This window comes from Corvus brachyrhynchos, unplaced genomic scaffold, assembly GCF_000691975.1.
Source record: "Corvus brachyrhynchos isolate BGI_N302 unplaced genomic scaffold, ASM69197v1 scaffold136, whole genome shotgun sequence".
NCBI classification, from domain to species: Eukaryota; Metazoa; Chordata; class Aves; order Passeriformes; family Corvidae; genus Corvus; species Corvus brachyrhynchos.
The window spans coordinates 9993027-10011036 of NW_008239080.1; the positions used below are offsets into that span (position 1 = coordinate 9993027).

Genomic DNA, 18010 nt, shown 5'->3' on the forward strand with positions numbered 1-18010 from the left:
GATTGTGGCCCACAGCTGAGCAAGAATCAATCATGTTGGTTTTTATTCCTGATCCTGTGGCTCTTGAGCCTTTTGCATTAAAACCGCTGCATAAACAACCAAGAGAGGGACCAGAGTCTGAATCTGTCTGCAGCAAACAGCAGTGTCCAGCACATTTTTATATCCTGTCTCTCACTCCTTAAATCTCTCAGCATCATCTCACTGTCATAAAAGGAGAGGATGAAACTGTCTTCAGTTTGAAGGGTCTAGGACAATGTGGTTTTAAACTTTTTAAAGTACAAAAGGCACTAGGAGATGTGTTAGTGACAACACTATTAAGAAACTGTATAGCAGAACAACTGCCACAATTTTTAAAGAAACAGAGGCAGACTGAAAATAGTCTTTTTAGGCAGCAAATACAAGGTACAAATGTGCACGGTAAATCCCAGTGAACCAGAGTATTTCTGTTCCAAATAGAGACAAGATTTGTGACAAACCCAGTTTTGTGCTCACTCCCCCCCCCTGCCCCGTAAATATATCAACCATTGTGATGATCTTCAAGATCTTTTCCAATCTAAATGATTCTATGAAACTAATTCATCAACATCAGACTTTTTTCCAGGCACACAAAATTTATGCATCTCTGCTGCATCACAGAATGAGTCCACATGCCCTGGGAACCTAAATGCCTCCTTGGGCACAACTGAAAATATACAACACTGTCATTACAGCTCCACATTTAGACAATCTGCAAGTCCACCAACTAGGCCTATCACACTAACAAGTTCTCATTCAGACAGATCTCTCAGAACCTCCTTTTGGGGTCAGGAACTGCACAAAATGCAGGGAGAGAGATTAATCCTGTGTATCAGAGGCAATTGCCAGAGCTTTAATGTATATAAGGGAATAAGAGTTTCTTCCCTTTTCTCTGCCCAGGGAAACGTGAACTCTTATCATCACATACTGTTGATGTGACCAGCAGTCTAGAAGTGTTTCTAAATGCCTTTCTCAGTCTTTTCTCAGCACACTGCTGCATATGACATGAAATAACAAAACATCTGATGGCCTGTATGAGGGAAATAACTCTATAGCCTATTTTGGAGAGTAGACATTGGAGTTAGATATTAGTGACTCCTTCAGGATTGTTTAAAAATAATCTGGAGTACTGGCATACCCAAGCATATTGGTGACTTAAACTATAAGTCTTTGCTCATAACATATTTCCTAGTTAGCTGTGCCATAAAGCCTTCCTAAGTGAACTGCACCTTACCCTGACAGAAAAATTGTCTCCTTAATTACAGTGTTACCTTTTTCCCCTGATCACAGTCAATCACACCAACAGAAAAAACTGCGGCTAGTCTAACTCGCTCCATCTATACCAGGCCATTCCCACAATCAGCTGAGTTATGTGTGAAGGCTCTAATGCTTCACAGATGTCCATGTTACCTCTACATAAATCATGAGTCTGGACAAGTTACCCAGCCATATGGATAGGAAGCATCAGAGCTCTCCTAGGAAGAGCACCGCCATCTAGTATGGGGTTAAAAAGGGTCATGGATTTGCCATGAAGAAATGTGGGAGAGGTGGAGGTCATGGGGAGGGATTGAGGTTCTCAGGGGTTCCCCATGCAGCAGGGAGCTGCAGAACTGGGTGCTCTAGGCAAGATTATAAAAGCTGATCTGCTTCAAATATAGCCCAGAGAGTGAAAACAGTGTGGAGCCAGTAGGCCTGGCACCAGAGATGTCCTCCATTCTGTAAATAGGATGTAGAGCTGTAACAAGGACCATGAGTCCCTGTTTTCCTGTGTAGGTGAACAAGCCCACACGGGCAATGCCTCTGCTTCTACAACCTCCTCCCTCTCCCTGCCTGCTCCCCTCAGCCTCCCCTGCCCACTGCTGCTGCTGTGGTGGAGACAGCTGGGAGCAGCTGTCTAGGCAGGTAAATGAAAAAGAGCAGACCACAGCTCCCAGCCCATCTCCCTGCTCATCACAGGCTGCTGGAGAGATCGAGCAGGGCTATCTGACAACCCACTTCTACCCTGGATTTAAGGACTTTGGATAGACTGGAGGTAGAGACAGGACAGGTTTGACACACTCCTCCCATACAATTTCTAACTGTCAGAACATCATTCCATCAGTGTTTTTAAATTTGTATTAACCCTGCAATGGATAATGCTCAATGCTATTTTGCCCAGACATCCAAAATTACAAGCTCTTTCAAATCTTCAAAAGGTTAAAATCAAAGCATTTTCATTTTTTAAAGCATTTTGGGTTTTCCTCCATACTCTGATCTGAAATTACAAAATACAGTGTGTTTCCTTGTTTCAAGGAGGTGCAATAGGTAACAGCAAGCCAAATATGTGACCCAGGGGAGGTGTTTGAACAGAACCTGAGCACAGCTCTCAAACAGACTATAAACCTTTCATCCCTCACTCTCAAGCCTCTATTTTGTTTATGCCAAGCAGAATTTAGTAGAGTAGCAGTTAGTAATGCTGGGGAAGGAAACTGCAGGCTGGGCGTGGGAACAGGCCTTCTGTCAGAGCACAGTGCTTATCTTCCCTCGATGCTTATGCTCCAGTCACCTCTCATCTGCTGTGAGAGATCATTACTCCCCTGCCTGTCCTAGCACCTCTGCACTGCCACTATCACTTCATTATTTGTCATCCAACCCACCAGTTTGCATGCTTATGCAAATTTAATCTGTCTTTTGCTTTACTATGACCTGCTTCATTTAGATTTATATGCCACCTACCAGCAGTAAGGCAATAACTCTGTTTCCTCCCACGTGAGAGACTCAAATGTTATGGTTAATGGCTTAAAAATTTTTTGAAGAACTTTGCCCATTATGGAAAATTGAATAAACAAGCTGTGACCACCAAAGCCCACCCCCTGCCTGAATATGCCTCCTGACTGGAACTGGACTGTGAGTTAAGCCACCTAACAGGAACTTGAGATAAGGGTGGTACTATTGTCCAATTATCTTGCGTCTAAGGAGAAGAATATATCCCCAAGGAAAGCCAAACCCAGTAGCTGTCCTGAAAATCATCTCTGGCTGGTTTTGGGATAGGAGAGACCACAGCCCACAGACTCATTTTCTGGGGCCAGGTTTGCACACACTCCCCCTAGGCCAGGGTGGGAGGAGGAGAATTTCTGGGTCAGAGGGAACACCCACCCTCCCTTACACAAACTGGCTCAGTTGTTGAACCCCTCACCCTGGGAAGGCCACATCCATGGGACATTCACATGAGAGGCAGCTGAGAAGACCCCCAAAACACCCACCGACTCATTCCTGAGGCCTTGCACCAGAGGACTGCACATGATGCAAAGTGATGCAACCAATCCAGAGTCTACGGGAAGAGATGGTGCCAAACTTCCACCTCAGGGGGGTTACCTGGGTGTTCCCAACTAGCCTGAACATGTATTAATCCACTGAACTCTGTGTTTTGTGGGACTCTCACCACTGAGAAGAGGATCAACAGGATGCTGCCAGGATCCACAGAGTGGAGATAAGATATTTTCTACTTAACCTGTCTCTCTGTCACTCTCTCTCCCCACCCCTTTCCTATTTCCATCTCTCTCTCTCTTTCTCCCCCCTCACACTTACTGTTAAATAAAACCCTACTACTGACTTTCAGCATGTAGTCTCTTTTGCACCTTAATTTGGGCAGAGGCATCTCTGTAACAATAGCCGGATCTTAACATACCACAGTTAGTCACTTACTTCTGGAAATACTTGATTTTTTAACCGAGAAACATTCATCAAAAGACTCAAAATACTGTTTCTTTATCCTGAGATATTTTTTACTATTCTTTCCTGTCTTTTTCCCAGTCCTGTTTCACTGATGCTTGCTGGTCAAGATAGACAACCTAACTTAAAATACTGCCCCTAGTACTTCAAATTCTGTCTTACATAGATCTTTGAACTGCATTAAAAAACACAGTGTTCACAATCCCAGTGGTCTCTTGCAGATTTTTGGGCCAGATACCAAACCCTGCTATCATCATCATAATTCAACTAGTGATTGTAACCATAGGATATTTTATTTTAAATTATTGTGGAGTACGTGCAGCTACTGTCACCTAGGAGATGCTGAATGAGTAGGAGTTTAGCCACAGATGATTTTGAAAAGCTGTACTTTCCAGAGTGAATCAGATGATCCTTGCTTTATCTGAAAGGTATCCATTTGACTAGTGAAAAATAAAACATTTGATATAATCTCTTCTGAAAATATAGTTGATCACAACTGTGATCACATCTGGCATTTTAAGGAGTAGTAAAAGGAGTTGTGTACAAGCAGAAAAGAGAAGAACAGTGAAAAATGGAGAAGTAACACAAAGGCTAAGGAAATTACTGAAATCCCAGTTACATAACAATTAAGAAGTAAAATTTATGTTTCCTATATAAAATTTTGTAGCTATTACCATAAGTGCTGTGCTCATAAAACCACCAGTGAATAAAACAGAAAGAAAAGTGCCGAAGCCAGAAAGAAAGTCATCTGCCTAGATACAAACTCTTGGAAGTGGGGGGAGGCATCCTTTAAAACAGAGGATATCATAAGCCTAAAAAAGGTCATATGAAAAGTGTCTTGCTTTTCTAAATAGAATAAAAAGGTGGAGGAAAAACCAGAGCCTGTAAGCTTAGCTGTGTGCATCAACACAAACATTGCCCGACAGACAAAGCTTTGTCTACTGCCCCTTGATTAAAGGAGCAATCCTAGAGTTTTGTTAGATCAAAGAGAGAAACAAAAAGAAAATTATGGGGAGAGAGAAAACAATAACGTCTCTGTTTCCTTCTTGAAATTTACTAGGGCAGCCACCATTTTTACTGCAGAGTCACAGGCCTTTTCTATTTACAAATTCAAAGGCCACTGCTAAACTTAAAAGAAGCTTGTGCCATGTTCTGTTTCCAATTAACTGCACACTGTGTGGTTTCCCAAGTCGGGTTTCTGCTGAAATTGTAATCAGTCTAAAGTAAGTAATATCCACAAATGGCAGCTTGGACCAACAGGCCCCCAGCAGCCCCATCCTGCCTACAGGAAAACACTGTCTTTACTATCACAAGAACCCAGCTAAACTTAGATACATTTGGCTTTAATTCAGATGTAGGCCAGCTACTCAGGAGAAACTTGGCCCACAGAAATGAGGGGAAACTGTTAACAACTATTCTTTCTGTAGCACCTCTTTGTGAGTTTTCCCTCTTCTCAAACAGCTTGCAGTGGTGAATGCAAGAGGCTACACAGGCTGCTTGAGCACCCAGAAGAAACAATTTGCCCTGTTTGCTAAACCCCAGTATCTGTAAAGGATTTTGGGCATAGGGACCTCCAAGTCTCCAGTTCTAAAAGCAAAGAGGAATACACAGAGAAGGACTGCTGGAAGCCGCTCTTTCCATAAGTAGGTTGTGCCCTTTAAACAGAGCAGAGCTCTCCTGCTAGCTAGTTTGGATGAAGACAGTTACCACACTGGCAAAAGGAACTGGTGAGTGTTTCTCCACACTGTTTTGAAATTTTAAACCAGAGGTGCTGTGGCAATCAACAGCAGCTGGCAGAAGCAAGAATTGACTGTTCAGTTAACTACACCACCAAAAATATTTAGTGCCTTTACACAGGGATGGCTAGTGCATTTTAGATATCCTTACAACCTTAGCTTCTTACAATTGTAAATGGAAAGACGCTGGCAGAGGTGTCCCAGAAGCAGTTTTTCAGGAAGCACAGATCAGCATTGTTCTCTTGACTTCACGTATCCAGACTTGCAGCCCTTGACAAGAGCTATGAATTCTAATGGAAATGCAACCCTTTCCAGGGAATGTGTTTGGTTGGCTCTTTTCTTCCTTGTATTAGGGACTTAACTTTATTACATTTCTTCCTTTTTTTTTTTTTCTTTTCTGACAGCATTCTAAATTCTCTGAAGTTTACAAAAAGAAACACTTTAACACTGTAATGAGATTTTACTCTTTTAGGAATTCCTTTGGAAGAGAATAAAAGCGAGGTCCTACCTGTTTTAATTCACGCAAAGGACTCTGTCTTGTTCAGTACTTTTGATGTAACTTTTGAGAGTTAAAATAAAAACATAAAAACATAATCACACCAAAAATCTTAAACATTTGAAGTGAAAAAGTTAAAAATTGAAGATTTGTAACATTAATTATGTGCAGATGACAAGGCACTGAACATCATTTAAGATAAAGTCTCTAAGAAGAGACTGTGAGGAACAACATCACTCCTTCATCACACTTCTCTCCAGTGTATTTTATTGACATAAAATATAAGGGCAAGAGATGAAGGTGGAGGAATAGGCACAGCAGAGGTATTACCATTTCCAAACTGTCCATGTATTTACTCACCTAGTTCCTCCACTGCAGACATCTGTGCATCTACAGAAAGGCAGGCATCCCACTGCCTTTCCAGAGCCTAGGAACGATGCTGCACAAGGCCACAAACAGGGACAAAAGTAGGAACAGTTTCATCCCTTTTTTTATTATGGTCAGATTCACAGGAAGAAATATTCACATGGAGCAAATACAGTAAAAAGTTGTAACAGTAAAATGCACTCCACTGTATTAGCCAATATTCCCAAAGTCCTTTACTGAAAAGAAGAACTTATTTCCAATACCTAATAGGTTGAATCACCTTTCTCTCCCTCCCCACCCCCACTTTTCTCTTTAGAAAAAACTGAAGCTTTAACAGCTTTTTTCCCAGTAATAAATGAAATTTTATGGCAGAACCAGAAATAAAACTAGGTTTTCTTAATGTCTCTACTTCCTAATGTAAGAGCAGCAGGAACTAACAATAATTCCACTGTTCAATCATTGCCCATAGAATTATCTTTTTCTTTTTTAGACTATGTGCAATTATATGTAAGAGTCACAAAAATATTGACAGGGAACTGTTTCCCAGGTAATCTGCACGTATGATTTCTTCACGCTAATGCTTCACTCAAACCCCTTTTTGCTCCCATGTTCTCTCCCCACTTGCTGCCATCCGCCATGGCAGTGCAGTGTTCCTGTGCAGCACTGTGGAAGATGAACTGCTGAAGTCACTCAGCTGACTCCTTTGCCTTTTTTAGTGCCCCCAGAGAGTTCAAAGAAAAGTCAACCTATTGTCTGAATCCCTTCACATTTAAACTGCACATGAGGAAGCTCTGGGTCTGACGAGGGTACCCACACTCCAGCTGTTTCAAATACAGTAGCAACATCAAGGGCAGCCAGTGCAAATACTGATTTTTTTCACTGCTCCTTCAAAAATAACTTTTACAAGTTCTTTTTTACCACATGTAAGCTGAGCTTTTTTCTTGGCTCGGGAATGAAGGGCAACCTTGTAATTTGAGTAAGAGGAAGCCTGGAAGTGTGCTCTCCCCGGAGACCCACAAAGGAGTAACAACTGAGCCACTGTGCCTCCCCTGTTTTTGGGAGAGGGAATATACAGCTTTGCTCCTTTCTGCAGGCACTGAGCCAGGCAGTCTGCTCAGGAAAGCAGTGGGAGCCAGGACAAATTCTTTTCCCCATGGCCTTCCAGTTGTTGCTTACAAGAGAGTATGAGGTGAGCAGAGATTGCTCCTTCCTTCTTGCCTGGTGGCACAATGACCCTTGCTAGACCGGGATAAAAATGTGTTACAGGCATATGTAGTGATACATATTCTGACATACATCTGCACGCTGACAACCTGCTCGGAAAGTCTGATGTAGCAATGACAGCAGGTATGATGAGTTAAATGACAGGCTGGGCTCTTTCCCATCAGTGGGTCAGCCAGCTGAGACAGTGACAGCATGGACTTTTGATGGACCAGGCTCGTCAAACAAACATTACATATGCAGTACCATCATACCTTTATACTCCAACTCTGTCAAAGGCAATCCAGATTTGGACACAGACAGAATCTACATTTAAAAAATACTGGATTAATTGAAGAAGCACTTAAGAAGGAAATACGATGATTAATTAAGGGGTTTCTTTCAATTTTTCTTTCAGTAAGTATTTTGAAATACTTCATTTATTTTAGGATAGGGTGATAGAATACTGTACCTCCAAGGTATGTTACTGAATCACACAGTCAGAATAAGTATTGCTTTCAGTAGATACACAGGAGCACAGAACTACAGTAAGAATGCAAAGGAGAGAGGTTCATCTCTTAATTAGCCCATGAAAGTTCCTGCACCATGCTGCTCCCAATCCAGGAACTCTCTCATGAACCTGCATGATTCTGAGTTTTCCTAATAGTTTGAAACGTATTTTTAAGAGGACTCTCTGCCTGTCTAGGGCTTCATTATGATCCAAAAAGAGATGGGCAATGACGGAAAAACTTTATTTTCCTTATTTGAGTTCCCTAAAGTTATTATTAATCTCAGCTTTTATTTCTCTAATTCTAATAAAGATTCTACGTTTTCCTTTAATTAGAAAAATATGGGAGAGACAAATGATCCATCATTGCAGATTACAGATCCACTTACCTGTGCCGAATGGGTAAAAATTCCTACAAATTTTCTACTGTCAAACTCTGCAATGATTTTTCACATGTGCAAAGAACTGCAAACCAGCAGGCTGGGGAACACAACGGGATGAGACATGGAGATGGGGATCATCATGACACAGGAAAAAAGAACCACCTTCATCTGTAATGCACCAACAAGTTGTCAGTAAGTAAATCCCTGATCACTGAGATAATGGTTTCTAAATGGTGTGGGAATTAACGTTATTCTGCCACAGTTTGTGTTCTTACTTTATTCCTCAAAGACCTCCTACCTGGTCGATACTTTAATCCTGCAGTTACTTTTTCCTGTAGCTGCAGTTCTGCAGTGACTAAAAGCTCAGGTAAGCTTAACAAAAGGTGCAGAACTCTTGCCTTAAGTATGTATTATGACTAATTTAATTGCTCACAACTTTCTCTATTTCCTTAGGAAGTGAACAGCTCATGGCTCCATTCTGCCAAAACGCAGATAGATTAAGTCTTCCACACTTCATCTAAAAATTTAGGGCTGTATTAAGAAAAAATTATCAGGCTATTATCAGGCCTATGGAAGGAAAATTTGCCTCCTGAGGAAACAAGTTTCAATGATTTCCAATAGGTAATTTTTCCAAACTCACAGACTCCCTATGTTACCTACTGAAATGTTTGAGTAGAGAGACAAATATATAAAACATCCAAAGGAAAAAAAAAAATATTATGAGAGGTAAAAAAAAGAGAAGACTGCATAGGAAAAAAAGGCAAAGGAAAAAAAGGGTGGGAAATGAAAAATAGAAAGCAAAAAAAAAAAAAAGAAAAAAAAAGAGGAGAAAAAGTCATCACCTTCAAGACTCTCCATGTATAAGATGCTCAGCAGGGAATTCGAGAACTGGCACTGCCAGCACAGAGAGAGAGCACAGCAATGAAGGGCATGGCACAAGACCACCAGGCGTGTATTGTTTCCTCTCTCCTTCCCCAGGACTCCACACCAGGACAGCTCTCATTCAGAGGATGCTCATTCAGCTCCATCTTGTCACTGCTGACTGCCACAGTGACCTGCCAGGCAGGTGTCACCGCTGTCAGGCACAGTCGTGCTCCCCTCCCTCTGCCTGAGCTTGCTCACCAGCAGCTGCTCCGGTTGGGATTTATGAGACATAGATCCTCTTCACACTCATTTTAAGAAGCCTGCAGGTACTGCCACATTTATTGCTCTCCTGACCTACTTTTAGCCACATGCTGTTATTTAGCCCAGGACTTCTTTCTCTTGACAGCTGCCTAGATAATGCAATCCTGAAACAGGAATGGGGTTTGTTTCTAGGCATGGTCCCAGCACTAACAGTTACTGATTTGAGTTTCCTCTGTCCCCACCCATGATGGGTACATCTGTCCATAGGCTGTAAACTCATGTTTGATGACACTGTTGTTTTGTTCACTTGATAATTACTCAGTATGACATGGGAGTTCACAGCTGTACGTTGTCGGGGTTCCTTCCCCCCTGCCGTGGGGTCCTGGGAGAGGGGCCCTGGGGGGAGACACGGGGCTTCCCTGCCCCTGCTCAGCCTCGTTCCCATGGGTTGGCTTGTGTTCCCTGCACGGGCAGGGACCCTCGGGGCCCGGGATTGCCTCAGTTCCTCGGCAGAGCCCCGGCCATGGGGCTGGGGAAATAAATATCTCTGAAACATCTAGCAAGAATCGGGCCATGTATATTTCTTTTCCACGGGCCTCCTTGTTTGATACATCGTGTTACAGTATCCACACTGTAACAGTACGTGACTTCCCTCTTTGCACAGTGCAGCAACTGAAGATTTTCTTTCCAGCAAGACTTCTCTGCCTTCAAGGGAATACAGGTCAACACCATCTGCCTGCAGATGTTTCTATATGAAAACTTATTGTGAGTTTTGAATACATGGACACAAGTGATGTGTTATACCTAAAACCAGATAACAACAGGGGATTTTGTGTGCCCAAACTGAGAGGCCTTTGAAATCCAAGTCCTTTGTGCTACAATTGTTTGGTTTAGCATTTCAGAACTGGAAAATTAGTCATGGCACAGGTTATTTGACCCAGCCACATAATTTACCAGACTACACCTGAAGCTTGAGCCTGGGGCCTAAGCATCCTGAACGATATAAGTGCAAAATGTTCAATGAATCAAGCAGGATTCTTGAGATAAAACTTCATTGCCACTAAACTTCTCGATGTGTAGTTCACAACACAGAGAGAAATTAAAGAGTTAAAGAATTTATATTCTAGTGAAGAAAAAACCTCCAAAACACATTCAAGTGACTGACTGCTCGAGTCTTATTCAAGTAGAGCTTTTCTTTTTGTTTTCCAACGAGGTCCCCAGTGATTTTATAATGGATGCAAAAGTCTGGGGATGAATGGAAAAAAAAGTTCTGGTAATCTATGTTCGGTTGAGCTATTCCAGATTTACCCTGGTTTAATCAGCAGCAGAATTTGGCCCTGCTTAAGAAAATATAAGAAAGCTTGCATGTTGCAACAAATAAGGAAGTAACAGAAATGACAGCAAGTCCAGCCCCACATAGTCTATGGATCTTGGAGTTTTCAAACAGGTCATATGACCTCATGTCAAGCGAAGCATCTGTCAAGAAAATAAGTAAAAGATGAAGTAGGGAATTTAAATTGTGTTTGATTCTGCTTTTACTTACACTGTAAATCTACTCCAGCCAAAACTCTGACATGTGTGACCTAATACAGGAGAGTATCCTGAAAAAACCTACATGTAACTTTAATAAATGAATAATGCACTTTAACATACTGACAAGACCAAAAAAAAAAAGGGAAATAAAAGTTAACTGGAGTATATGCTAATCTGCGCTTTGGAAAATGCTTTCACTGCAAAATATTTCAAGGTCCAAACACTCAGGGCACTGTGAAATGAAAATATTCAATTTTTTTGCTTAGCCTTAGAAACATTTCTTAAATATTTACCTGTGTGATGATTTATGTAATTTCGTCTTTGCTTTATAATACCATTTACCGATTGGATGGATAACAAAGAAAAAACAATTACCCAGAAATCCCTAAGGGGGAGCATAAGCTTTTTTTTAAAGTATTTATTTCATTACAACGTAAGTTGGAGTACATAAAAAGCTTTACCTATATATGCTTCAAAAATGAAACTACTAATACATCAGTTACACATATAATTCACTTGAACTGCGAACAGTGTCTAAAGAATTTGCATTAGTTAAATCTGTTGAAAGTGGCAGCATCGACATTGTTATTTCATGATTTTACAAATTTGTCCAGGGTTTATCCACTAAGACTTAAAAGCAAAGCAAGAGACTCCTGCAAAAGGTAGCTTATTAAACACTGTGATGGTTTGAGAAGGATTGCAGGTGCAAAACAGTAAGACTAACAATATAGTTGGCAAAAACTTACCCTGTTTAAGAAATATTTGAAAAAAACCTGTCCCTATAGTCATCACTGTCTCAAGTACCAACTCGGGTTTCCCTCCCCTGCTATTTGTTTCAACCAGATATAAAGTAGGTACTTTTGACTCCGAATTCATCTCTTCCCTTCTCTCCCTAACTCCCATTTATTTCCTTTGAGTAATTTATGAAAGTTAGTCTCCAAAATAGCTGTTGATGTAGTTTAACCCTGGCCAGGGGCTCAGCCCCACTCACTCCTCCCAGTGATTTGGGGGAGAGAATCAGAAGGGGGAAAGTGAGAAAACTCCTGGGTTGAAAAAAAAGACAGTTTAATAACCAAAGCAAAATCTGCACCAGCAGAACAAGGAATTTTTACACTGCTTCCTATGGGCAGGGCGGGTGTTCAGCCATCCTCAAGAAAGCAGTGCTCCAGCACACACAGAGATGACTTAGGAAGACAAACACCGTCACTCCAGATATCCACCCTTCCTTTTTCTTTCCCCAACTTTATATGCTGAGCATGAAAACAACAAATGGTCTGCATTACCCCTGTGATCAGTTGGGGTCAGCTGTCCCAGATGTGTCCTCTCCAAAGCCCTTGTGTACACCAGCCTCCTCACTGGTGGGGTAGGGTGAGGAGCAGGAAAGGCTTTGGCTCTGTTTAAACCCTGCTCAGCAACAATGAAACGATCTGTATTATCAGCACTGTTTTCAGCACAAATCCAAAATACAGCCCCATACCAGCTACTGTGAATAAAATTAACTTGACCCCAGCCAAAACCAGCACTCCTGCTGATTCCTAATACCAGTGGGTTCATTCCAGCAGCTCTCAGCACGCAGTAGGCCAAAACAAATGAAGTGCGATTACATATTCTGAGCACACAATTTTACTACGTTTGTGTGTCAATCTCTGCTTTTAGTAGCAGTAATATAAAGTCAGAATAGTTCTAGTAACCTAGTAAATGCATGGAACTATTACAAACTTGCACTACATTATCTCAGGGTAGGAGTTGAGGCAGCAAACAGGCAAAAACATACTTTGCTGCAATAGTACTCAGACTATTACTGGTAATAGCCAAAGAGAGTTGTTCTGTTAATCTAGCACCAAATTGGTGTGCGAAGTAACAGCAGAAAAAAGAGAAATTAATAAAATGCTTTTTTCCTACAACTGCTCAACATTACCACCATTCCCCCTTCTTGTGTTTTCTTAAGTTTCCCAGGAGCAATGCTACTGGGAAAAAAAAAATCCCAAAGATAGGATTCTGTCTAGATCTGGATTCATTCAAGCAGAAAACACTACAAATCAGTCCAGACACAAAGCACCAGCACCACTGTTAAACTTTGTGATAATGAAGGTTAACACATCTATGGAGCAGTCAATGGAATACATGCTGTAAATCAGGAAAAGCAAAAGCCACTCATCAATAGTGGTAATTGGGATACAGCACTCTAAGAGCCAATCAAACAGCACAGGAGAGGCATGGCTTTCATGTGAGTAATTTATTCTTTTACCACTTTAAATTTTACCAGGTATTTATTTACAAATAAACTTTTTGTGGACAGAATTTACATCAGCGACTGCACAATTTCAGTCATTACTAGGGTATGACTAACATCCTCCCCATGTTGCGTAACAGTGCCGGTTTTGATCAAACAGGGTTAATCTTTTGCAAATTATTTTTTGGACTTCGTTTCGAGTGTAAACAGAATCTGTACACGTGCTTTTGCTGCAATTAATTTCTATTTTACGGAACCAGTTAATAGAAACAGTAAAGTTTCATCTATTATTAGCACTTCTTTATGAAAGTCAGGATTTAGTTTTAGATTCAATAAAGGCTTTAGGCATTTCATTGTTAGGTACTGCAATGCCTCTTTACTAAGGTGGCACCGCTGACAAGAATCCAAATTATCTGTTTGGCCTCCCAGTACAGTGCACGGAGCACCTCACCTCAGACTGGTAACCTAAAATACAGTGCCTGTCTGCAAAAGCTTTGCAAAGAAAACTTGCCTGATTGTAACAACTTGTACTAAACCTATGCTGAATTACCCATCCAAGAGATGGGGCCTGGAATCTACTCGGAACTCAATGTACAGGAGCCTGTGTGTGCTTTTGGAGGATTTGCATGAAGCTCACCCATGAGAAAGAGCTGCAGAAGGTGGTCCCAATGTAGTTCTCCTGAACAGCCATCGAGATTTGAGAACAAACACATACACACACACAAAGTGCAAGGCCTCAGTTCAGTCCTTACTCAGCTTAAGGGAATTCAAGCCTGAATTCTCTAGCAGATGACCTTGAAAATAGGAGTAGTCTAGGGAGGAAACATTATTTCCTGAAAAATAAGGGCAACTATCTCCTGTGTGTCCCATTAAAATGGGAGGACTGTAAGATTCAGGGGGAAGAAAGACAGCGGGGCAGACTATGTCTCTAGCTAGACTCAGGTCACTCAGTGAGGATGACTACCTTGATGATTTGTGAGACTTATAGCGAATTAACATACAATGCAAAACGCACACATATTTAGAGATCAGGGACTAGCTCCAACAGGTCCTTTAGTCCACTGACAATCAGAGGGTGGGAAATGTGGACTGAATGCTTGCAAGCTAAGAAAGCACACACAGATCTCCATGTTCCCATGCAAATATGGTAGACTTCAGGCTACTCTAGATAAAATGGCTGTTTTAAAAGCAAAACATATGCAAACACAACTTGAGGGTGGCCTGGCCCTTTAGTTTGCACCTAAATTAAACCCTATTACATCAGTGGCTTCTGGATATCCCACTTGGTAGGTAGGTGTGGAACTGCTCAGCAGCTCCACATGTCAAAGAGACAGTTGTTGCTAGGTTTAAGTAAAACTGTAGGGTTCTGGAATGACAATTTCAGTCTTGAAATGCCTGAAGACTATCTAAATTCTGGTTTTAGTACCCAAGTTTGTTACAGGTTGGTTTTTTTTTTTTGTGAATATATAACTGGGGGAGAAAACAATTCTCAGCAAACCTGCCTCAGGCCTACCAGGCAGGAAACAGAGGCCACAGAGTAGGAAATTTGGCTAGAAACATGCCTCTGCTGTTAATCATCAGGCTGTAACTATGCAGTGTACAAAGGAAACAGGTTTGATAGACAGCTACTAATGAAGCCCATACTCTGCCCCACTGACACTATGTAAACAGTGAAAGCAGGTAAGCAGTTGATTCAACCTTTTTTAAAAATAGGACCTAGCAAAAATACAAACCACTGCAGGTTTGCTGAATGCTTATTACGGTAGAACTTACTTCCAAATGTATTTCTTCATCGTGTACAGCAATAAATATTGGAAGAAAGGATATCATTCATTCTATCCCAAAAGTTTGTGAATTATTTTCAGATCTTAAATCATGGAAACTTCCTAAAACTAATTTAAAAGCATTTTCATGCATTAGCAGGAGTGAAAGTGCTTAATTAATGCTTAATGAATAGGAATGCAAAAGCTGGCTTGATACCTCACTGTATCAAGTGTAAGAACTGTAGTGCAAGAACTATACTACCTAAGTCTTTGAACTATGAAATCATGCTGTATTATTGAAAGATAACACAGCGTTTCCTTGTGTGTGTGTGTTCCTGGTGACTCTACTATTTCAAAATCTGGCCTAACACTTACGTCTCTAGTTTAAGTATGCACCTAAGTGTTGCACTACACAGCTTGAAATACTTTCTGCAGTTAACATAAAAATTATGCTGAAAGCAAACATGTAATTTCTTTCCTCCTCAAGCTACAACACTGTAATTTAATTTAGAGTCAACATTTCCAAGGATTCTCGTCTGAGAATTAAATCAAATATTCTGTGAAGGATGTTAAATTCCACTGCACCAACCTGTACTGAGGCTAAGATAAATGTCACACTCTGCAGGCCTACAGCTCCTGCCTGGCTGATGCTTTAATTAGCTCACTAGGGAACAGGCTGCTCACTTGGCTACAAACTTCTAGGACTGGACCACTGTTTTCTATAGAATGGCTATCGAGATCAGCTGCATTAAAACCCCGTGCAACAACGATAAGAGAAAAAAACCCCAAACATTAAAGGCAAGGAAAAAAATACCTATGAAGTTCACTATTCTCTTTTGTAAAGATGGTGTCTCTTAGGACAGAGCCTGCTGCCTTCCTTTGGAACTAGCGATTATGTATAAGAATGCTAAAGTCCTGTTTAACAAAAACATCTTAATAAAACATAAAAAGATCTGCTTTTTTTGATGTAAGGGCCCTATGTCTTTCTAAAATATGAATCTATACTAGAGCTTTGAGTATAAACAATTCTCTACCACAGTCCATGCCAGTTCCATGCTGAATATACAGCAATGTACCAGCAAAACCACAGGTTCTTTTTTCAGAAAAGGTTTCTCAGTGATTTACCATAAAGCTAAAACATTTGCCTTGCCTATTGATTTTTTTAAATATAAAATGTATAAAATAAATGTATGTGCCCTTTTCAATATAGTCTGTCAGTGTAGACACTCTACGTTTTTCCAGTTCTGAGTAACATGACAAAAAGTATGCTCCAACTTTCCACAGGCAGGAAGAAGTTTTGTATGATTTTGCCTCATTTGGATGCTGCCCCAAAAACAGCTCTCTTGGGCAGTTTAGAATCACAATGACAGTGTACGTTATCAGCATGTACTGCAATTAACAAGGACTTATTGATTACAGCAATCATTAGTTCAAAATAAATAAAGCAGTCTCTCAAGAAGTAACATCATGCTAGTGCACAATATAATCCACATGTGTAGCACATTCCTATTTTCCATGGCCCCTTCTGATGGTCTTGAAACACGTGGGAAAGGCCTTTTGCCACAGGTTGGTTTAGGTTAGCCTTCCTTGACCTGCAGTTAAAGAGCATATGAAATATAAAGTTTTTCCCCAACTCTAGTGGCATACATGGTCATGTCAACCGGTTGTAGCCTGAACAGCTTCAGTTCATTTTTGTTATAATTTAAAATCTCTGATCAAAAAAAAGTAATAAAACAATGTCTTTTCATACAGAAACCACTGCCTTTTTCAAATAAAGAACACATCAACATCTCATATCTACTATAAAACGCCACATTTTAAAAAGGTAACTTGACTTGTTCTTTTTTTTTCTTTTTCTTTGCATTCCAAGTAAAACATGTGGCACACATTTGTGTTACTTAAAACATTAAGTTTGGTATCTGTTAAATCATCTGTGGTTGAAATTCCTGGGACCAATACAGTGCCACAGCTTCCCTAAACCATCTATTGCACCAGAAATGAAAGGCTGTGATGGAGATGTTCTTCCTATATTTTTTAAACACAGGAAATAGTTGGTTTAACATAAAAACAAATGCAGCTAAATTATGTTGCCAGCAGTGTTTATCCCTCAGTATCATCCCAGAGGGAAAAAACCACAAATAACAGAAAAGGCTCCAGCCCAGATTGCAACTACGTGAGAAACACAACCAAAATTAACATCCCATTATGACACTGTTGTCGAGAATATTTTAGAAATCCAGGTGTAAAAAAGTTTTTCTCAGATTGGGGATTGGCACAAACATAATCCAGAGATTATCCTTTATAGCAGCTTTTACTTTTGTGTGCTTGGCTTTTCACACAAAGCACAGCAAATATGAGAACAGTTACAAATGGGTTACAACCAGCTCAGCATCTTGAGAGCAGAGAGGACAAAAGGAGAAGTCCCTTTTCTCAGCAGACACAACAGAATGGGTCCCCTCCGTAGACGGGAGTTTGTGGATCTGCAACCCAGCTCCCCCCCTCAGCAAGCCAGAGCCAGGCTGGCCACCTTACAGTGGGAGGGAGCCCTCCTGGTCCCCTGTTTTGTCCAGCCTCTCGGGCAGGGTAAGCACAAAGGGTAGGAGGACACCCTTGGCATCCAAGGGAGCTTTAAGAAGCTCCCCGTCAAAGGTGCCCTTGAGCCCACCATCTGCTTCCACCTCACCGTCCTGGGCTAGGCTGAAGCGAAGGGTGCCGGTCCGGTTGACGCAGTAGATGGTGCTGCCCAAGGGGGCACAGCGGAAGGGCTGGATGGGGCCACCGCTGGGCCGCAGGCTGGCGCACTGGCTCCAGCACTTGGCCACCGTGTTGTACCGGAAAACTTCAACACCACCGCCAGTCCCGCCACCTGGGCCCTGCTCCCCACCACGGCCACTGCTCACATCAAAGCGGTAGATGAAGGCCTTGAACGCCACCCTCTCAG

The 18010-nt window shown here is 41.3% G+C and overlaps 1 protein-coding gene across 1 annotated transcript in view; it reads right to left on the reverse strand.

The window, feature by feature from the left end:
- Positions 1 to 6430: 6430 nt before the first annotated feature.
- Positions 6431 to 18010, reverse strand: part of KBTBD11 (kelch repeat and BTB domain containing 11) — a gene marked incomplete at its 5' end in the record, with an annotated part of 11881 nt that continues 301 nt past the window's right edge. The window contains one exon of the mRNA XM_017739216.1: positions 6431 to 18005. Coding sequence (XP_017594705.1) covers positions 17598 to 18005 — 408 coding nt within the window. The remainder of the gene's footprint in view (positions 18006 to 18010) is intronic.